The sequence below is a fragment of the Asterias rubens genome, chromosome 17 (assembly GCF_902459465.1).
Source record: "Asterias rubens chromosome 17, eAstRub1.3, whole genome shotgun sequence".
NCBI lineage: Eukaryota > Metazoa > Echinodermata > Asteroidea > Forcipulatida > Asteriidae > Asterias > Asterias rubens.
This window is the reverse complement of record NC_047078.1, coordinates 11,789,498-11,812,367: the sequence shown is the minus strand read 5'-3', so window position 1 is coordinate 11,812,367 and position 22,870 is coordinate 11,789,498. Positions and strand designations below refer to the sequence as shown.

Here is a 22,870-nt window from a genome sequence, read left to right as displayed (position 1 = left end):
AGCGCGAACCCATTATGTCAGAGCAAACCCATTCAAAGAACAAATAGAGCAACTCCACTTTCAGAGCAAACCCATTTATTTTATTTTAAATCTTCGGACATAATTCTTTGTTGGCAGGGGCCGTCCAGGGTAAGGCAAAAGTTTTAAAAACTGTCATCAAAGCGATGTGCCCTCCAAGACCCCTCCAACAAAAAACATACATGTTTATAAAAATACAGAAAATAAAAGCATGAATTTAAAAAATGTAGATAATAACATAATTATACAAGTACAAAACGCCACATTAAATTAAAATTAAAATCATTAAACTCCGAGCAAACCCATGGTAACCATGTGTCTCCTATGGTCACGGATGACATCTAGATTTATACTTTGCTGAAGTATGTGTTATTTTTTTGATTTAATTTGTGTGAATTTCAAAGGAATTATGAACACACCGTCAACAAGCTATGTTTATGTACAGCATCAAGGTTAACGGGTAGATGGTTCTTTTGATTGTTAGTGCATTCACCATAAGTGGTGCGCGCCCTCGTGTGATTGTAACATGAGAACCTTGAAACAAGACTACCGGACAACAACTGGAGAGGAAGGCCGAGTGCACGTGGGTCGAGTTGACTCTCCCCTGCGGTATTTTATGCATAGCAGGCATCGGACGCGGAAACGGATGGCACGAGATTCATAACATTAACAATGGGATTCAACAATGTCGTCAACAGGTGACACTTGGGGTCTACAACGCTTCTATAAATCACATTATCACTACTGATCACTGATTGCACCGCCATGAACTCTGGAGGAAATGTACATGTAAGTTGAACCATGTTGAACTAATGAACTACATGATAGTGGATTGTTTCGACACACAAGTCCAAGTCGTGTCATCAGCGTTTTGTTGTGTAGTGTAAGAAAAATAATGATTGGTACTCAATTGCAAGGTTTCGCAGTAAAGTTTCACGAACTGCAGTAACTAACTTATCTTTTGTCAATTAATAGGTAAGCATGCAATAAATAATGTATTGAGACATATATTTCGAAAGATGTTAAAATGAAAAATGGTGACGCCTTTTATAATGGGTATTTTATTTTAACCTCACTAAAAAAAAACGTGTTGTGAAAATTGTGTTGATTTGGTAATGCCAAACCACATTGCACAATATTGTATGTATTCTTATATTCCTTAAAACGAATTTCTGTCATGTTGAAAAATATTTGTTCATCGTACAAAACCAAACCAAAGTTGTAATCATAGGCTGATTTGGAATGTGGTATCCCTAGTGGGCAATTACCGGTCGGAGGGCTAACTTAAACTACAGTTAGTTTTGCACGGCCAGGCTCAGGCTGTGTTGCCGCTCGTGTGCTATCTTGCGCTGTGCGACGTGTGTGACCATTGTGTGACAATACATGTACATGGAACAAGTGACATGCCCCAAATTCCCATCTTCGGTTGAATTGAAAGGTGAGTAAATCTGGCTGGAATCATGCTTTCGTCAGATCAGGTTTGTACATACAAAAGGACAGAGTCAGAGATAGTTTAGTAATTACTCTACTAGGATGATTAGCTAGTTGGATAACTTTCTGTATTTTCACAAATTTTTACAAAAAGGGATTATCTCATTGTAACCCATTATTAAACTATTACTATTAGTATTTTATATTGAAGGAAAAAGTGGTGGCCCCATACGGAAACTTTTCCAGCTAGGTTTCCAAACTATTCTTGATGGGGCCTTCCATGCTACTATACTAACTATAGTTGCGATATAAAGTAAAGTAACCCTCCTCCCGGACGGGGATGAGGAGGGTTAGTTATCGCCTATTATTTAGAGTTATGAGGTTCATTTCGCTATTGTTTCCATGAACGATAGTGGAATAGACATACCGGTACATAGTTCTTGTACTAGGAGGAGTAGGATAGGGCCACATGCAATTAAGTTTTACAGACCTTTTGTGGTGAGCTTTGAAAAATCTCACGCATAGCTGACCTCTGGACTTGGCATCTCTGACAATGTTGTCCCCTGCTTCAGATGTTTTCATATTCTGCGTTGTTTTGTGGCCCCTTCACTCAAACTTACAACTTACAAGGTACTGTCATTATTTTTATTTTTAGTTTATTTTATTAGGCTATACAAAAATTATTTGTATTTTGTAGGCCTACTAGTAGGACCTGACATATATGTACATTATTTTTTGCGGGCCTAGGGGGCCTATTGTTTCGGTCGTATGAATAATTAGAATAGTTAACAAACCTTCCCCTGCCCACCAGTGACCATGCCCTCAAACCAGTGGCTCCTGACTCTCTTTTAATTACCTAGCATATTATTGACTATAATGAGTATTTTATGGGAAAAGTTTCCGCATGGCGCCACCACTTTTTCATTCGATATGAAATAATATAGTATCTAATTTACCTCATTGATATATATATATATAATCCCTTTTTGTAAAAATGAGTGAAAAAGTGGTGGCGCCATACTATTCTAATTATTCATACGACCGAAACAATAGGCCCCCTAGGCCCGCAAAAAATAATGTACATATATGTCAGGTCCTACTAGTAGGCCTACAAAATACAAATAATTTTTGTATAGCCTAAAGTTACCCATTTTATGGGCTATATAAAATGAGTACTTAATCATTTATATAAATGTCTAAATGCTGTACACTAGTTGCTGGTGGGCACCCCAGGTTGAAATATTTGACTTACAATTTAGACTAATTGATTGTGATATTATTTTTTTGTTGATATAATTATGTTAACACTAAAGAGTTTTTGAGTCACTATTGCCAATGTTGTTGGTAATTGTCAAAGACCAGTCTTCTCACTTGGTGTACATGTATCTCAACGTAAGCTAGATGCAAAAAATAAAGAATTTGAATATTTGAGCTCGATTGGTCCTTGAAGTTGCGAGATAACTGTGAAAGAAAAAACATGCTTGTCGCACACAAAGTTGCTTTAGATGCTTACAATGTTATTTCGAGACCTCAAAATCTAATTCTGAGGTCTCAAATCAAATTTGTGGAAACTTACTTCTGTCTCGAAAACTTAGTCACTTCAGAGGGAGCAGTTTCTCACAATGTTTTATAATCAACCTCTCCCCATTACTTGTTACCAAGTTTTTAGGCTAAATATTTTGAGTTATTACCAGTAGTATCCACTGCCTTTAAATATATTGTTGTTTTTAGAGAGCATATGGTTTTTGTAAATGCAGAGCAGCCATGGTTTTGAGAAGTTAAACTTTCTGAAATCGATTTAAGGGTGGGCATCGTACAATTTTTAGGGGACTGACTGATAGTGAACTTGTTTTCGTCTGCATAAAAAAATGGAGTGTTTTTGTTCTCTTCCTCACAGTGAGACGACTCTAACTTCAGTTTCTTAACAGTGGGAGAAAGTTGTTCCAAGTCGGGTAACTATGACATTTAACATCATGCATGAATTTTACAGGACATGGCTCAAAATTAACACTGGACCACAAGTAATTTTGGTGTAGGGCCAGTAAACTCTCCTGTGTTTAAAAATAAAATGTTTAAATGTTGACTTAAACGTCTTTTAAGTATGACCCATACAGTGCTTGTATGGATAATCTCTTCTTTGTTTAAATTAAAAACAGTTTACATTGAAGTTTGTTGATGTAGTTTACATTGTAGCTTACAATATTTGATTCTAGTCAATGTGAAAAGTTCTGGTCCAGTAAAAATCACAAACTCCAAGTCATTGTGGGATTTTCCATCAAGTTTGAGCCATGAATGCTCAATCTCTGCTGACAACTGAATGTTATCCCCTTTTTGCTTTCAGACAGTTATTATACCCACATTTTACATTTTCTTGCGGTTTTATGTTAATAATGGCACTGACTGTGTTTTGATGATAGACGATGTGACCTACGTGAGGTTTACATTCAAACCGCTCACTGTTGACAAAACACTGTATACGTAAGATTGCATACACTTTCTAGCTGACTGCCAAAACACAAAGGTTTTGCCCGGCGGTATGCGCGCGAATCAAATGGTTTTCGAGTGACAGACATCAGAGGTCACATCGTCTAAATACGTACAGGCCTGGAATTGCACAGAAGCCACGTGAGCTAGATATGGCCTTGCCCTCCATTTTCTCTAGCCCTGCTGGTATTGGCCTTGTTGCTTGTTGCCTGCCCCTTCAAAAGTTTCGCATAGACTTTGAGATTTTACAATGGAAGTGCCCTTTAAAATTGAAATTGACCTTGCCCTTTCGACGATTTAATCAATTCTAGGCAAGATTATACACAATTGATGTTATTTTATTGTTGTGTGTTGTGAGGATTTTTATCAATACAGAGGCCATCATTGTTTGAAGCCTTGGTCTTCCAGATCTAGTTTAAATACACTGTTTGCACGTGATTAATATTTACCATGAGTAAGCCTAGATTATTTATTTGGCATTCACACATGACAATAATACAATTAAGAGCACTTGGACAATATTCATCAGAATGTCAAGGGAAAATACAAAACCAGCCAAAAAAACATGTTTACTGTATGGTATGCCAGGAAAAAAATGCATGTTTTTAATAATTTTGGCCTGGTGGCCTTTGTTTCCTATGCTACTTGCATTTACATAAAAATGTGATTTTGTCCCATTGGTTTTGCGCATAATTTGTTTGATGATAAAATTAACAGACACCCTTATCGGCAGCTGTAGTTGTAAACGCCATTTCAGATTTGGCCTTATTCTCAGTTCTAGGCACTACAATAATTTAGCCGTTAACCATAGTTACAGGTTTCGATGCAGGTTCCACTACCATCTGGTGCTACTTGCTTAATTTGGTTCTTGTCCAAAAACATACATTTTTAACAGTTGTTACATACGTGTATTTAGCTGCTGATTGTGTGAAGACAATAGTACGTATGCGTAATGAATGTTTATGAGTGCTTCGTAAGAGTATTTTTATGAGTTGAACATGTTGAAAGGTGGAATGTTTAACTCAATAAGGCAAAGCCGAGTTTAAAGGATCTGGGTACTTTTTGTTGGATACAAAAACACAATGTCCACATTACAAATGTTCATTAAGCTTACACAGTTTGAAGATAAATGATGATAGAAAAACATTTCTCAAAAACTACTTCAGCTACATGTAGCACCTCGGCTAGTAATATTTTAAGGCAAGCTTTCTATCATTATACAAATATTTTCAACATGTGTAAGTTTAATTCTGAGGACATTGTGTTTTGTGTTTCTCCTTAAAATGAAACATTTTTACTCTTGCACAAATGAACATTATTTATTATGACCATCATAATTGTTTGTTTTCATTGTATTTATAACTCAGAAAGCTGTGTATTCCATGCAATAATAAGGCTTGGAACTCTTTGAGAGGGCAAGGCCATTCATTTTGTAAGAGCACTTCCCTTGGAAAATCTTAGAGTCTATGGGAAAGTCTCTGAACAGGCACCAAGGCCAAGATCATGACAATCAGGGGCTACAGTAGGCAAAGACCTCCATGTAATTCTAGGCCCGTAATAATCCTGTAAGTTCATAATTTGTTTGTATTTATTGTACTTGTTATTCCATTGTCAGGACCCACAGAGCGAATAACAATGGCCCCTCTACCCATTATGGCTCCACTTTTTGATGCTTGCTTCAGAGGAAAACATCATAAATTGCTGTGAGTATCTTTTTAAACTTCTTGCACTTATCACACTTATTATGAGGACTTTTAAACCAAGGATGCCTCATAAACGAACTTCATCACTGTGGCTCACAAGCCTGGGGTTGACCAAGGGAAGCTAATTGAGCGCACAGGGCTGTATGCTTCGTTTTTTGAAAGGCCAAGGGCACCAAGGCATTTTCTCTTTTGCAAAGGGCACCCTATGAGGAAATTGTAAATTTGTACTGGAGCATTTCAAGGGCACCAAGGCAATGGCAAGGGGCAACGGAGGCAATCGCCTCCGTTGCCTCCGTGAAGTATCAGGCCTGGCACCCTATAGATACAAAAATTAATAGTGAACTTGTGGGTACAACTATGTGTAACTGTGTTCTCTATTGATAAGCTCCATCACCACCAGTAGTCGGACATTCTCCTAAAGACGAGCAGAGTATGTGGTCAAGACCACGTCAGCTCTTTTCAGAGCCAACACTCCCAGTCCCCCTCCAACAAAAGAGATTTACACATGGTTCAAGGTTGTACCTGCAAGTTTCTTCCTAGTCCACATTAGTTCAAACTAAGTATTGTATTTCTAATGATTTACAGAGTCACTAAACCTTCTGGCTTATAACATCAGGCCCCAAGTTCTTAGAGCTGCTTATAACAGTAAGCACACTGTAAGGCTTGACAAGATTGCCAAGGTGCAAGCGTATTGCACAAGTTGGCAAGAAAATTAGGCAGCCATATTGCGTGTTCCCATGGATTTGTGTTGTTGTACACGTACGCCATTAATTTTATGCAATAAGCACCGGAAGGTAGCACGCCTTTTCAAGTGCTTACGGTAAGCAGCGCTATGAAATGGAAATCATGCAGACTGCAGTAGGCACAAAATCGACCGCTACATTGTACATGTATGCTGCTCAATGAAATTGGACCCTTGGGAGCTTGGGTCTAGAATGAGGAGACCGGGACACACAAGCCAGTTTGAAGTTTTTTAACTGTGCTGAAAAGCACACTTTGGAAAGCTCTAGACCTTGTGGAATCTCTCCAGAAAATACTAGGCAAAACCAAATTGCACTTCCTAGAATAGCGGCCAAACTTGCCATATCACATACTTGTACAGGTTGTGACTGGTATCTGAGTTGCTCATTTTTGCTTAGCAGAAAATTGTTAAGGAATATTTTTTGCTTTTAAGCAGCTCTTTGAAGTAGGGCCTTGATACATTTGTACGTAAGATACATTGGTTCAACACTCCAATTCAAATATGAGTTCAAGAAAAGTAAATCCTGATTTGACAATTCTAATACTCACCATTTTTCTTCTTTTCTCTTCAGGCACAAATCGTTTGTGTTGATTCTTACCTTCTTCACGTACATGACGTATCATCTATCAAGAAGGCCAATCAGCATTGCTAAAGTATGTTACATGAGTATTAAATATTCGTTTTTTGGTTTTAACCATACACCAAAGAGTGTTAGCACTGTACAGTATACTCAGTACTTTGAAGAGTTCTGTGAACAAATCACCTGTAAGCATATTACTCTGGTGGGATTCAAACCCACAACCTTTGCAATTCTAGAGCAGTGACATACCAACTAGACCACCGAGGTTGCCCGGTAACTAGAGGCAGTTCGAACTCCTCCATGTTTTCGCAGCATAATTTCAAATAATAAATGTGCATCGGGTGACTGTCCTAAAAACATTGCACTGTGATGTTCACCTTTAAATAACAAAACTTGAAGACCAATGAAGCTGAAACTTCTATATTTACATAATGTATACACACATTTACATCTTTATCACTGGCAGTAGGGATAGATGGAGTGCAATAGGTGTCATTGACCGCCATATTTGATGAACTGGGCATGCTTGAAGAGCTACATGTACCATTGGTTGACAGTTGGACCAGCGCGTACACGCGTGCACTTTTCCCTTGTTAATACTTCAAAGATGGCGGTCGATGACGCGAATTGCAACCCATCTATTCATGTCATGGCCAAAGACTTGATCTACAAAATGTATTGAATTTATGTTTATACTTTGTTGATACTTTTCAGGGAGTTTGGTTCCGAAACTGCTCTGTACCTATAAACGATCTGATGTTCCCAATATTGAACATATCAGAAGCTGGCAATGAATACTGGTGTGACTGGGCACCTTTTGGTAAGTGGAGCTTTTTCATCTCATATTCCTCTATTATTCATCAAGGTTTATTCAGCAACGGCTTAAGGTCATTAGAAGGCATTACATGTACCTGTCTTGTAGAGTAGTGTAGTGGAGTCATTTAGTGGACGAATAGCAACTTTTTACTGTCTGTTTACAAACTTCATGGACGAACTTGGATGGGTTTGATCGCGATGGTGCTCCAGAACTTTGAGCCTGGCCTAAATTTTGAGGACGTACTACAAGTGGAATTTGGATCGTGCTAAGAACATACTAGACGTAGTGCAGTCGGGCGCCATGTACATATGTACATGTGCACATAGACCAGGGCCAATTTGTAGCTTGTTCATCCAGCTACCAGAATTTAACTAAATATAGGGTCACAGCATACGTTCCATGCAGACTAAACCAGATGGACAATTTTTTCCAGATAGTTTTGAGAACTAATTTGGTGAGACCCAGCCACAAAATACAAACAAAATTGCACAGTTTGTTCCCCTTAACAAATCCACTGTTACTTTGAAATTCTTTTCTTGCCATTTCCAGATACACAAGATGCTAAAGTTCTTCTTGGATGGCTGGACACCAGTTACCTGTTTGCATACGCAGTTGGAATGTTCATAAGGTGAATAAAGACATTGTCATTTCTTATCTGACTTTCGAAGGTCAAAAAAAATCACTGTGGCTTATCTTTAGATGCACCTTGTCTGATAATGATTAAGTTCGTTTTAATAATAATAATAATTACACAGCATTTACAAAGGCGCACTAAATCTGATGTAAAACCATTTTAAAGGTGCCGGTCAAGATGGAAAGGAGGGAATTGTCAAGAGGTAGGAAAAGCAAGTGTGAACAGGTGTGTCTTAAGTTGCTGCTCGAGTATGTCTTAAAAACACTGGACACTATTGGAAATTGTCAAAGACCAGTCTTCTCTCGTGGTGTATCTCAACATATGCAAAAAAAAATAACAGACCTGTAAAAATTTTAGCTCAATCGGTCGTAGAAGTTGCGAGATATTAATGAAAGCAAAAAACACCCTTGTCGTACCATGGTCACACAAAGTTGTGTGCTTTCAGATGCTTGATTTTGAGACCTCGCATTCTAAATCTGAGGTCTCGAAATCAAATTTGTGGAAATGACTTCTTTCTCAAAAACTATGTCACTTCAGAGGGAGCTGTTTCTCACAATTTGTTATACTATCATCCGCTCCCCATTACTTGTAATCAAGAAAGGTTTTATGCAAATAATTATTTTGAGTAATTACCAATAATGTCCACTGCCATTAAGTTGCTGCTGAAAAATAGAAATGTTATGTATTTCCCTGAGGTTTCCAGAGCCTTGGTACTGTAATGGAAAACCCCTGTCCCAGTACATGTAGCCGGCTAGACGAGACCGGGGAACAAGGAGCATGTTGCTTGTGAATCTTAGACCCGATCTTGTAGTACGGGGAGTCAACAGGTTATTCATATAGAGTAGGGCTGAACCTTGGAGTGCCTTGAAAGTGAGAATGACTATTTTGAATGATCACTTAATGAAATCTTACTTACACTGTTAAATATTACCCTTGTTTTTGTCCAGGGTAATTCTACTTAATACTACTTTACTTCAAATAAAACCTGCACTATTCATGTTATTTAGTTTTAACAAGCTTTGTCGAAATCTATCAACCGACACCGAAGAACGGAGCCACTGTCATGCTGCTGCGGGCAATAATAACAATAATGTAAGGCGCAGTCTTTAAAGAAGGCTTTTTTTAACTTGCACAAGCTGCAACTTTTTCACTGTGCAAACTTTGTTTTAATTTTCTTTTAAAGGCCATCTTCATGGTTGTGCACATCAACAATACTGGCATGTAGCATGTACAATCGATGACCAATGCTACACAAAGCCTTAATGTTTGTTGTCTTAATGTTTTGTTGTCTTATTGTTTTGTTTACTTAATGTTTTGTTGACTTAACGTTTTTTTGTCTTTATGTTTTGTTGTCTTAATGTTGTGTTGTCTTAATGTTTTGTTGTCTTAATGTTTTGTTATCCTTATGTTTTGTTGTCATAATGTTTTGTTGTCTTTACATTTTGTTGTCTTAATATTTTGTTGTCTTAATGTTTTGTTGTCTTAATGTTTTGTTGTCATAATATTTTGTTGACTTAATGTTTTGTTGTCTTGAAGTTTTGTTGTTTTAAATTGTTGTTGTCTTAATGTTTTGTTGACATCTTTACAGCGGTCACATTGCAGAGAGAATGAGTCTGCGCTACTTTCTTACTGGTGGAATGATCCTCAGCGGAATATTCACTGCCGCAGTTGGACTCGCTGAATTCTTCAATATACACAGCTATGCTTATTTTATCTCTATGATGGTGAGTGGTAAAACCCAGCCAGATATTCATTTTTAAAACTGTGATGACTGAGGACATACATTGTGTACTAAATGCCATGAAACTGTCAGATTAAAAATAAATCAACTTTTGAACATAATTTGTTACCTCCGTGCTGGTCTTGGCCCAATTTCTTGGCTCTACTTACCGTTAGCAAAGAGTGCTTACGGAAACAAGGTTTTCCACGCTTACATCAAGCGTACTTCAGGGGTAAGCAAAAAGTCATTGATTGTTTTATTTTTAAATCCCAATTGACTGCAGATTTTAGGAGGTTTCTTCCAGGCTACTGGCTGGCCGGCAGTGGTTGCTGTAGTAGCCAACTGGTATGGTAAAGGAAAGTAAGTACTGTCAGTGGGCAGTTAGGTTTACGAGTTTTAACGCTGCCTCGCCTAAAATGCGCATTTCACTGGATAACGCAGGGCATAGAGTTATATATAAAAACGCGCAGTGAAATTGCCCACCAGTATGGCGCATTAAAGATTTTTCTGGTGATGACATCAGGTGAATTAGGTCAATACTCAGTACTTTCCCGAGCTCTGTGAAAAAAAGTCACAGGCATATTTATTTTTGTCTTTTGGTATATCTTGTCTTTTGGGTATTGTAGTGCCTTTTTGGTAAATTTGTATACCTGCTCCCTTGTGTAAAATGTGTATGGGAATGTTTTTTTCTCAATATTTAACAGATTTATAGTAATAATTATTGTTATTTTACTCTTTGTATGTATGCATCCGCAATTAGGCTTTTCGGTTGCAATGTTTGCATTTTTATTGATAATTATGCCTATGTTTTTTGTTTAATTATGTACACGTGTGTATGTAAATTATGTATGGATATGTACCTGCAGGCTTCTGAAGAAGGACCGGTTTGGATCGAATGCTAAGGCCATCTACCCTACTCATTTACTTATTAACAATGAGTTCCGTATTGTTCTCATTTGTAGGCGTGGCTCAATAATGGGTATATGGAACGTACACACAAGTCTAGGTAATATTTTAGGTGCATTGGTGGCCGGAGCTCTTATAGATGAGACATGGGCGTTTTCTTTCATTGTTCCTGGATGTATCATTGCTGGTATGGGAGTCATTGTCTTCCTCTTCCTTATAGAATGTAAGTTACAATGTACATGTAACTCAAATGATTTACCTCTTCAAATCTGCAACATTTCTAATCTCAATATTGTCAAGATTAAGTTGAAAACCACATTGTTTAATCTCGCCTATGTGTAATTGGCTATTTGTCTTATTTTCCTTGCTGTGTGTGGTTTCCCCTCCTGTGCGCCTTGAGCACCTCATTTTGGTGGATTTTGGCGCCCTATAAATATTCTTTATTTATTAAAGGAAGTGGACACTATTGGTAATTGTCAAAGACTAGCCTTCACAGTTATTGTATCTCAACATATGCATAAATTAACAAACCTGTGAAAATTTAAGCTCAATCGGTCATCGAACTTGCGAGATAATAATGAAATAAAAAAAAACACCCTTGTCACATGAAGTTGTGTGCGTTTAGATGGTTGATTTAGAGACCTCAAGTTCTAAATCTGAGGTCTCAAAATCAAATTTGTGGAAAATTACTTCTTTCTCAAAAACTATGGCACTTCAGAGGGAGCCGTTTCTCACAATGTTTTATACTATCAACCTCTCCCCATTACCCACAAGCTCTCCCCATTGCTAATAATTATTTTAAGTAATTACCATTAGTGTCCACTGCCTTTTAGCAACGTTTGAAAATTTGCACGGTGAAAATAAGATGAATATTGATAGTAATACCAAAACTTATATAGCGCACTAATCATGTAGAAGTGTTCTAGGGCGCTGAACATAGCATTATGGACAAATAAAACAAATTAAAAACAGAATTATAACATCAGGATATAGTAAGGTTTGTTATCATTCATCATTAAGGTTAATTATAATCCCTAAATGACATTGGGTGGTTCTGAAAAGGACCATTTTTTAAATTATTATTTTGTATTCTTTTTTTCTCTCCAGAAGACGATTGTGTAGTTGCGACTATTTTTGTAGTAACACGGTAGTTGTGACTCGACTAAATAATCAATAGTTGGTCTTTGATACTAGTCACATCAGGCTTTTCCAAAATATTGGAGGAATTGGTTATGTTTTGTGACTAAGTAGCCTCGGATGTAGTAACAATTTAAACAAATCTTGTTGTCAACAGATCCAACAGATATTGGATGTGACACACCAGAGCAAAGTTCAAGTCCCAAAGTAAGTCAAACATTGACATTTAATCAAAGATAGTAAGTTTCTCTTTAAACAGATAACACAAACTGTTTCCAATGTAGTCATTAAGGAACTTCCTCCGTCTTTTTTCAAATGATGGCATGACTTGAATTTGGAGGGAAAATCAAGACAACACAAGAAAAACACTTGCGTCTGAGCACAAAGGACATTGTTTTGCCATGTTTACCCTCCATTCCTAAGCTATACCATCATTGTAATTGGCTTGTTGTTGCCTTGTTTTTCTCTGATTTTGTTCCTGGTGGTTTAAGAGTGCTGTTGTTGCTTCTGTGGGGGTTGTTCTTTATACAATGTGTATTTGCTTATCTCTTGTTCTGTGTATTGCTTTTTCCATAGGGCCCCCAGGGAGAACAGTGTTTTTACACTGATGGGGCTACCCTGTATAAATAATACTTAATAATAATAACAAAATAATAAAAATAGTAAAGAGAATGATGGTACAGTATACATGTACTTCATGTACACTGTATGCCATCCCTTCAAATTGGAGTGGAAAGAAAGTGGAGATCACACTTTGGAAAGAAATCCAAGAACTTGAACACTTACTACAGGTGTAGTTAGATTTCATGAAAGAAAATTACTAAGTACATGTAAGACAATTTGTAATACTTATTGGGCTGTAACATGAAGTCTTCAAGGTTATAATAGACACTGTTAATAGAGTTTGTAAAATCAAACATTGAACACAAGTTGTGTGCGAATGTGAGCTTCATATTTGGTTGGTCAAACAATGTCATGAATGTTGGTGTAGTGATTGTTTATGTCAAAATAATGGGGGACTGAAAGGGTTAAAGGGTTACGTTACCTTTATTATATCAAGTTTTTTTTACCAAGACATGAATCGCTACTCACTGTGAATGAAGATGTATGTTTTATGTTATCAATATTATATTACCAAAAGAAGTTCAAACTTAAAAGTTCTCAAGCTTTTGAGAGAAAAAAACAGTGACAATCACAAAGCAGGAGTGTCACTCTGATCTGTTGTACATGCTAAATAATTTTTCCTCCCATCAAATTGTCTTACACATTTCTCAAAAACTACCGCAATTCAACAAGTAATATTTTAAGGGAAGCCTTCTACAATCATTATCTTTATAGTGTGTAAGTTCAATGTAAATCTTTGGAGGTATGTCATCATCATCTTCCTGTACTGTGCAGAAACCTCCTCTGGAGAATACTCGCACATGTGTTTTGTGTACCCCAACCCTTTTATGGAGCTTTCCCATAATGCTGATTTCCTTTTTCTGGACCCTTTCATGTTTTAACACACATCTTTCCTAAAGACAGAAATAATTGTACAAAATGCAACAGATTTATCTGAAACCTCCAGCACATTGACCAATTGTTTATTCTTACAACCATGACAACCTCATGCATACAAGTTCTCATCCAGACTTGCGAACTTCTGTATGAATTTTTACTTGGGTTAAAGATCTTCAGTTGGGAAAAGACAACCATCAATCATGGGTCAGTGACTCCTCGAAAATGCACGCTTGTTTGGCATTTCATTTATCGAGGGCTACCGTGTGGTACCGAGCGATTGCGTGCAAGACCGGGTGCTTTAAGGTTACTACGAGAACCTCGTTCTTGCTCGATGAAACTTGTTATCACTTGTTCAGCTCGCATTTTGGGGGAAAACTACCTGAAATCATGACTGTAGGATTACCGTTCTCAGTAGCTTGTTAAATGTATTTGCTGATTGTGTTTTCTACGCATAGGAGCTGGATTACTCTTCTTCTAGAGGCTCTGGCCGTGATGATGTTGCAGCTGACCATGATCACAGTCTAGTACTCTCAGAGCAACCTGCTGTCAGTCTATGGGTTGCAACTACAATACCAGTGAGTATGGGTACACACACACAATGCCTGCAATTGTGAACCTCCTGTTGTCCATTTTTTGTTTAAACTCTAACTTTTTTGCAAAGCTCCCCTTTGTTTTCGTACACATTTTCCAACTGTTGACCTTTCTCGAACTGTGGACCCTATTGTCCTCTTTTGTTATAGGTTCCCAGTTGGAATGTGGATACCTACTCACCCACACAAATAATGGCTTCTTATATACATGTAGCGCGCATATCCGTCACTCAGTGACGCTCAAACCACTTTAACATTAAGTATTTTTATGCAAGAAATAGGGACAACGTTCGAAGTATAAGACCTAAACTCCTTTTTACATAGCACCATGTAGTGGTTTACAAGATGCTGTTCCGCAATATGCTGCCAGTCACAAAACGTTAATAAATTTGTTGTTTTCATTCACAGGGAGTTATTGAGTTCTCGCTGTCATTATTTTTCTGCAAGTTGGTCAGCTATACATTCCTGTTCTGGCTTCCTTTCTACATAGACAGTACAAGTAAGTACGCAAGGTTATCAATATAAAAAAATATATCACATTATCACAGAATTTGGGTTAGAGTCCCAGTTGTGACACTTGTGTACTAAAGCAAAACACTTAACCGTTATTGCTTCGTCCTTCGATGGGACGGAAAGCCGTAGATCCATGTGTTGCGTAATGCACATTAAAGAACCCAGTGCATTTCTCAAAAAGAGAAGGGGTTCGCCCCTGTGTTCCTGGTCTTCTGGGGAGCATATTGCACTACAGCAACTTTTAAATCATTACATGGTGCCATAAACGAACAGGGGTGCGTTCCACTCGCGCAAACGACTCGCAACTGTTCGCGCAAACGTTTTTCATCTTTTGAACGATTGGTGCGTATACGCGATGTCAATATGGCGGCGCCCTGAAATGAAGATGGCGCGCACCATACGTGGTTTGTTTTTTTTACTTTGTTTTTGCTGCAATAGTCCTCTTTTTGACATCATTACATTAACAAATTAATCCACCGAAAATACAATGTAATTATGTTTGTGACAAAGAAATAATACCGTATGCTTGTCCGCCATTTTAAAAACCACTCGCCAACACCTCAGAAGTATGTTCGCCTAAAGTTGCCAACGTTCGCCAACGGTGGCGGCGAACAACTCGTTCCACTTGAAATTGTTGGCGAACGTGCGCAACTGTTGGCAACGTTTGCGCGAGTGGAACGCACCCCTGATCTCGTACTTCAAAATGTAGCTCCACACCAGTTACCTGAATCATAACGCCACCACCACGACTCGACTCTCATTGCAACAAACCATTAGTCTATGTCCGATTAGGCAGAAACTGTGTTTATGAACTTTTGACAAAAGGTGGCTCCTTATATACATGTAGCGTGCATACATGTATCCATCACTCAGTGACGCTCGAGGCGCTTTAACACACAGTTTTCGCGCAAAGTACATGTACATGTACAAGATGTATGTGGGACTATGTTTGAATTATAAGATTTACTCATTTTACATGCACATACATTTGCAGCACCATGGCTGCCAATCCAGCCAGGAACACAGGGGCGAACCCCTTTTTGATAAGTTCACTGGGTTCTGTTGCATGTGTTACACAACACACGGGACCACTGGCTTTCAATCCATCCGCAGGACGTAGTAGTGGTTAAGTGTCTTGCTTACGGACACGAGTGTCACGACTGGGACTCCAACCCACACTCTGCTGATCAGAAACAATGGGAGTTTGAATTTGGTGCTCTTAACTGCTGGCCTTGACACTTCCACAAACTTGGATACTCACTTCTTGTTTGTTTGATCTCTGCAGCTGATTTAAATGACGCCCAGTCGGCTGATCTCTCTACGTTGTTTGATGTTGGTGGTGTACTCGGTGGCATAGTGATAGGGTTTCTATCTGATGTAACAGGAGCTAGTGCCACTGTGTCTTTTGTGGCACTTATTATCTCAGCACCATTGGTAAGTTTTTTTTAATTATAATTCGGCAATACAAGAGTGGCAATGAATTCTTAAACGGCCATGGGATCACTACTCTTTTCTATTTCTTTTCCTAAATGCCCTTTTGTTAAAAAGTAAAACAATGTTAATACAGCAATAGTCAATTTGTTATAAAGTGCTTCTTTAGTGAATATTCAAAATGGTACATTTTCAAAGATTGGTAAAATTCTGTTTGATGCGCATATGGTGTGTATACCAGCATGTACAAAATGTACAGAGATTTTTACGCGCTGGTATGATAGTAGCTACATGTATATATTGCGTTCCATGTATAGTAAATTGTTGTAAATGAGCTTGCGCGTCAAACCTGCGAAGCCAGCCAGTTTTAGATTGTCTTTATCAACCATTTAAACACCCTTCGTGTCGTGCTCTCCACAAATAGGAATGGCGAAACTGTCTGGGGTGTTTATGAATACCCCATACAAAGAGTCTACCTTTTGATTTGTTTAGAAGAATCACATGATATGTTTTTTTACCTGAAGTAAGCCTGTGAAAGAGATTGATATTGATGAATTAAAATGTGTTTTTATTGTATTTCTTTCCTAGGTTTATATCTACAATGCATTTGGTTACATCAATCTTGCGTCCAGTATAGGTATGTAGTGGAACAAATCAATTTATAATCCCATGCTCACCATAGTACATGTCAAGGCATGGCAAGGAAACTCTTGAGCCCAGTTCATATAAAGTCAATACGATCTCTGTTCTGCTGAGTGTGGCTTCGAGTCCCGGTCGTGATACTTGTGTCCCTGAACAAGACACTTAGCTACTTGTATAATTGTTTCTCTCCACCAACGCCACCCAGGGGTAAATGAGTACCTGTGAGGGCAGAGATGGTTTTTGTGATTGATGTAGCTTAGTATCACATATTAATGTTGCGCAGGCTGTATACTCCCAGGGAGCTAAGATGGTTTAAGGAACAAATATAAGGCCCAGTCACGGTGACCAGGGGTAACAATGTTGGAAGTGCTATTAGATGCCCTTTAGATGTGAAAAGGGCTATTATTATTGTTATTATATACATGTAGCTTGGTGTAGAATATCTTTTGGATATGATCTTAGTTGATTTTAGAGGTGTAAAGAATGTAATGGTTTTGATTTCTTTTGTAAATCAAGTTTTTGGCTTTGTCATGAATCCCTACTCACTTTGAATGAAGATGTATATAATACAATTTACCTATGTACAAGTTTCAGCTTCATTAATTGCGAGTTTTTTTGAAAAAAAAAGTGAACATTTTAGAACAATGTTTCCAGGAGAGCCTTGTAAATCCGTTATACATGCTGTTAATAACTTTTATCGTACTGAGACAAAAAGTATTTTTTGTGAATTCTTTTACTCGTTTCTCTAAAACTACAACACTGTAGCAAGTATTATTAATTTCTTCAAACCGTATAAGTTTAATGTAAATCTGTGTCATACAAAAAGTACCCAAACTATAATATAACGGAATCTGAATGTATGTTGTTTGTCTTACAAAGGTTTGATGATGGTGACAGCTTTCTTTACAAATGCACCTTATGCTCTCATAACAACAGCAGTGTCTGCAGATTTGGTAAGAATTTATTTATCTGTGTGGGTAGTGGTCCTTACTCCAGAGCAAAGGAGGTCCTCATAACGCAGGGTATAGAGCACGACGTGTATAGACACAACCTGTTCCTACGTAGAAATACAGTTGATGTTTATAACCGCCCGGAACGACTTCAGAGCAACCTTTTTGGTTTGGGTCAGTTGACCAACAGACATGTTCTTTCGACACCCGACAGTCTATGTATTGTGTAGGTAGTGTGTACACTCATGCACCTCCTATGCAGGGATGTGTTTTCTAGGTTTTTACCCAGAAATCCTTTCTTAGCAAGAATTTAGATCAAAATCAGAAAAACATGAAAATAAAACCATATATCAGAGAGCCCCAGATTGCAGAGAATTTTTTTTAAACTAAAGATAAGTGGTTTTTACAAAGCCTATCACACCCCTGACTCTCAGGCATGCAACTTTTCCCTCGGATCAAATGATTTCCTCTTGGTTTAATCTCAGTTTTACAATTCAAAATTGAAAAGTTCTATATAAATGGTAATGTTATCCGTGCTCGAAATCTTCCTTTTTTCAGAGGTTGTTGTGTAATCCCTATTTCCACATCTTTGTCTTTACGTTGACTACGAGCGATCGATATTCTGTTATTATTTGTTAGTGTGTACATGGTGTATTCAAAAACTAAATTTAAATTGTGTTGATGAGAAAAACTTTAAATTTGTTCCGCTTTTATTTTTAGGGTACGCATCCATCACTCCATGGGAATGCCAAGGCGTTGGCAACTGTAGCATCAATCATTGATGGTACGGGTACAATTGGTGCTGCTATCGGCCCTCTATTGACAGGTCTCATAAACCCTGGTAGAGGGGAGAAGGATTGGACATGGGTGTTTGTCATGTTGGCTGCATCAGAACTGTTATCTGCAATGGTAAATAAAGACCTTCATATTGTGTGTTTGTTTATTTTTATGTTGGGTTTTGTTTTGTTTTGTGTGGGGTTTTTTTATTTTGTGTTTATTTTGTTTCGTTTTTTGGTTTGGTGTTCGCATCTTTTTTTGTTTTTATGTTTATTTTGTTCGGTGTTTTTTTGTCTTGTTTAATTTGTTTCATTTTTGTTGTAGTGTTTGTTCCTTTGTTTGTTGCCAATGTTGTTGTTGTTGGGGAAGTGTTTTGCAGTATTAGTTGCTTGAAGTGTACTTACTTATTGAAGTCAATCACTATGTAAACACTTAAAGGCATTGTAAACGTTTGGTAATCGCCGAAGACCAGTGTTCTCACTTGGTGTATCCTGTCATAAGCATAAAATAACAAGCCTGTGAAAATTTGGGCTCAAATTGGTCATCGAGAAATTGACGAAAGAAAAAACACCCTCGTTGGACGAATTTGTGTGCTTTAAGATAGGAATAAAAGACTTTTAGCTAGAAGTCTTTTATTATTTTAGTGAGAAATTACCTCTTTCTCAAAAACTACGTTACTTGTTGTTTCCCACAATGTTTTATACTATCAACCAAATGTGTACCTTCCCTTTAAAGGCACTTGACACCTTTGATAATTGTTAAAGACCAGTCTTCTCACTTGGTGTATCCCAATATATGGCATAAAGTAACAGACCTGTGACAATTTGAACTCAATTGGTCACCTTTCTCAAAAACTATGTTACTTTAGAGGGAACCACTTCTCACAATTTGTTATACTATCAACAGCTATCCATTGCTCATTACCAAGAAAGTTTTTGTGCTAATAATTATTTGAGTAATTACCAATAGTGTCCAGTTCCTTTAATTTTTGTTACAAGCTATTTCAGCCTTATGACTGCAAAGAGTTTGGGCGAAATATATCGACAATAATGATTTATTTTTCTCTTTTATTCAAACAGTTTTTAATAAGGCTTGTGTATAGAGACATCAAGAAGTGCGCCTGCAGCAATGGCTACCAGCCCATTTCGACCGACTCAAATATAAATGGTGACACAAGTGTAGGGTAAGATATCTTATATAGTCTTAAAGGGACATGTTGCCTTGGATCAGGCTAGTGGATCTATAAAAGTGTTTGAAACCGTTTGTTATGAAATGCATTGGTTAGAAATATGTTTTAAAAGTAGCGAATAATGCTCCACACAAATATGCCTCGAAATTGCATGTCTTGAACTAACTCAGCAAGGTATTTTGTGGAGTCAAGTTTTTGACTCCAGAAAATGGCCGACTGTGTTAGGTCACCCTTACCCAAACCCTAAGCCTACTTGTTGAAATGATTATTTAACTCCCTCTTTAATCGCTACCCTTCAGTATTAGTGATGATAAAGATGAGGAGGAGTAATAATTCGGTGAGTATCGGGCCTTGGCTTATCTCTTTATTCATGGTGATGTGAAAGTCTTTTAATTATCAGTTTAACAGCCAGCCGTCAATTTCACAAAACTCTTCCTAACTTGGGATTAATCTTATGACTTAGGACGAGTCCCAACCCTGCACTGTAGCATGCAGACCTTAAGATTAATCCTAAGTTAGGACGAGTAAATCCTCTTAAGTGTTACAACCAGAAGGTTCAGGGGCTTTATCCTAGTCTAGTAGTACATGTATAGCGCCCTCTAGGGACCATGTTTCTGCTACATGTTTTTAACCTGAATGTGATTATCTAGTGACTGTGATTGATGTGCTTTCTCTGGGTCACACAGTTGGCTGATAGATGATTATTGGTTGCTACACGTATGTGTCACTAAATTGCCTAACAAATTGCTTGCCTTCAAACTTGTTCTCACTGTTAACTTTTGGAAAGCTCATGGATCTCCCTTACTCGCTAAACTACACTGGCTTTCAATGGAGAAGCGCAACCAATTCAAAACTCTTCTATGTTTGAATGGCATTGCTCCACCTTATTTGTCTAACATGTTTCTTCTTCGCCAAACTCACCGTCCAAGACTCCGTTCTTCTTCCGATACAACTCAGCTTCAAAGCACTCATTAATCTAGATTAGTTTATGGCAAACACCCCTTCTCACACTCTGCTGCTCAACTTTGGAAGAATCTCCCAATTAATGTTTGTAAACTTAAAACTTATCTCTTGCCTAAATAGTAGATTAATGATTTGTTTCTAGCAAGTTTTAATTCATCCTTTTCTTTGTAATACGCTTTGATCATGTTTTTGAAATGATTAAATCATAAGTGTAACAGGCAGCAGGTTTAGGGGCCTTAACCTCTAGACCTAGGGAATACCCAGACCCACTTCCCAAAACTCTACACGGACGCTAAGCTCACTCCCTTGTTTTTACTAACAAAGAATACCGATGTTCCAATCATTTGCTTCCTGTGACCGCAGTGATGGCGCTTTTTTTACTGCAATGAGGGCGTTTTTTGAGTGTGTGTTGTCACATGCAAGGGGTCTACTATGGTGATGAAGAGAGTTTGGTCGCCCCAAGTGGAAACAAATTTGTCCTGGTAATGGGGTTGCGATGAAATGTCTCCTAAGAAACATGTATGTGATTTGGACTAGAAAAAGCATTTGTAAGCATTTTTTATGAATTGAATGTTCATTTAATGGTTAATTAACATCAATTTACTAGGCATTTTTCGCTTGCATATCAAACGCAAAGTTCGGTGCTTGCCCTGTGAGTAGCGTTTGGTGATCGAAAACGCAGAATTCGGTGGTTAAAGACACTGGACACTATTGGTAATTGTCAGAGACTAGTCTGTGAAAGTTTGAGCTACACGATCGTTGAAGTTGCGAGATAAAAATGAAAGATAAAACACCCTTGCCACACGAAGTTTTGTGCTTTCAGATGCTTGATATCGAGACCTCAAACTCTAAAAATGTGGTCTCAAAATCAAATTCGTGGAAAATTACTTGTTTTTCAAAGCTACATAACTTCAGAGGGAGCCGTTTCTTACAATTTTTTTCTACTATCAACAGCTCTCCATTGCTTGTTACCAAGTAAGGTTTTATGCTAAAACTTATTTTGAGTAATAACCAATAACGTGTCCACTGTCTTAATAACAGAGTCATGAAATAGACCCTTCCCATGAAGTAAATTGCACATAAATTGCGTGCGCACTAACCTTTTGTACATGGCTAATGGCTGCGTGACGCAGGCGAGATTGCGTGTCTAATAGTGCACAACTCCATGGCATTAATTTGCCAACCAATAGGGTCTGTACACATGCGTGAATGTAATTAGCATATTTTTTGCCTGCTTTGATTTCTTATTTTCTTTTATCTACTTTCATTGCCACAGGACTGCCGATGAAGGAGTTATTTGAAACGAAGGAAAGGTTTTAAGCAGAAAGCTACAGTACTACTGGATTGTCTGTTACCTGTTATTCTTGTGTTTTGCAGCTCTGCTAAACAGCTTCCAGGTTGTATTATGCCATGTATGTTAGGAAGTAGAACTTTCTAATGATATTTAACATTGTATGGTGTAAAAAAGCAAGTGGCTTGCAACCTTTTGAAGCCCGGCTCATACTTCCTGCGAAATTGACCAACTCACACCTGTTATCCCCATTAATCATTTTGCCAAAGAGTGAGCCCTTAATTTTTGCTTATCTGGATCAAAACCCCTGGAAACAGAACTTTCTAGGTTGAGATTTCTTTGGAATTATTTTTTTCTTCTGAATTTTAAACCATATTATGAATATTTTAATACATAAAACAGTATTTTAAACAAGAAACGAAAATGTTTTATCACATTTACTGCACTTTATCAACAGCTTTAATTTCTGTACAAACAAAAAGAAGCTAATTCTTTGGATGAATTTCAATATCTAGCATATATCTACTTTACTTATACATAGTAATACTAACATGTACATACTTGTTTAATCCCCTTATTTCTTATTTACACTTGAGTGTTTTTAAACATGTACAAGTAGATTATGTAACATTAACACAGAAAAATTTAAATGGCCCGTACATGGTTTGCACTTGCAATAGACTGAATCGAGCAAGGACGAGTAAGGACGTGTGGCTTATTTGATTTGACATTAACAAACAGTTTTGCTGTTTTCACTGAAGCACTTCCCTTTCAACAAAATTGTCAGTTACTACAAGGTTAGTCATAGCTTTGTATTAACTTTTAATACATGTATTTATGTATATTTTG

The 22,870-nt window shown here is 37.6% G+C and overlaps 1 protein-coding gene across 3 annotated transcripts; it reads left to right on the top strand.

Annotated features, from left to right (window-relative positions):
- The first annotated feature begins 617 nt into the window (after positions 1-617).
- On the top strand, positions 618-22,867 carry LOC117301346 (glucose-6-phosphate exchanger SLC37A2-like). Of its 3 annotated transcripts, none has more exons than XM_033785263.1 (19): positions 618-801; positions 3,347-3,401; positions 5,549-5,636; positions 6,950-7,031; positions 7,673-7,778; positions 8,325-8,403; positions 9,998-10,133; positions 10,413-10,489; positions 11,092-11,258; positions 12,330-12,379; positions 14,131-14,250; positions 14,674-14,764; positions 16,064-16,212; positions 16,798-16,846; positions 17,731-17,804; positions 18,522-18,710; positions 19,658-19,761; positions 20,067-20,104; positions 22,007-22,867. In XM_033785263.1, exons 3-18 carry the CDS (start codon positions 5,569-5,571, stop codon positions 20,095-20,097), a joined length of 1,572 nt encoding a protein of 523 aa, XP_033641154.1. In that variant the 5' UTR covers positions 618-801; positions 3,347-3,401; positions 5,549-5,568; the 3' UTR covers positions 20,098-20,104; positions 22,007-22,867. The 3 variants fall into 3 exon arrangements, with proteins under 3 accessions (XP_033641154.1, XP_033641156.1, XP_033641155.1); XM_033785264.1 differs by lacking the exon at positions 618-801 and adding an exon at positions 882-993; XM_033785265.1 differs by lacking the exon at positions 20,067-20,104.
- Positions 22,868-22,870: the final 3 nt, after the last annotated feature.

What these genes read in the sequence shown, in the direction of transcription:
- LOC117301346 (XM_033785263.1), top strand. Translation starts at nt 5,569, where the DNA reads ATGGCCCCTCTACCCATTATGGCTCCACTTTTTGATGCTTGCTTCAGA. An exon ending in GTGTGACTGGGCACCTTTTG is followed by an intron (nt 7,779 to 8,324) that starts GTAAGTGGAGCT and finishes TGCCATTTCCAG; the next exon opens with ATACACAAGATGCTAAAGTT. An exon ending in TTTCTACATAGACAGTACAA is followed by an intron (nt 14,765 to 16,063) that starts GTAAGTACGCAA and finishes TGATCTCTGCAG; the next exon opens with CTGATTTAAATGACGCCCAG.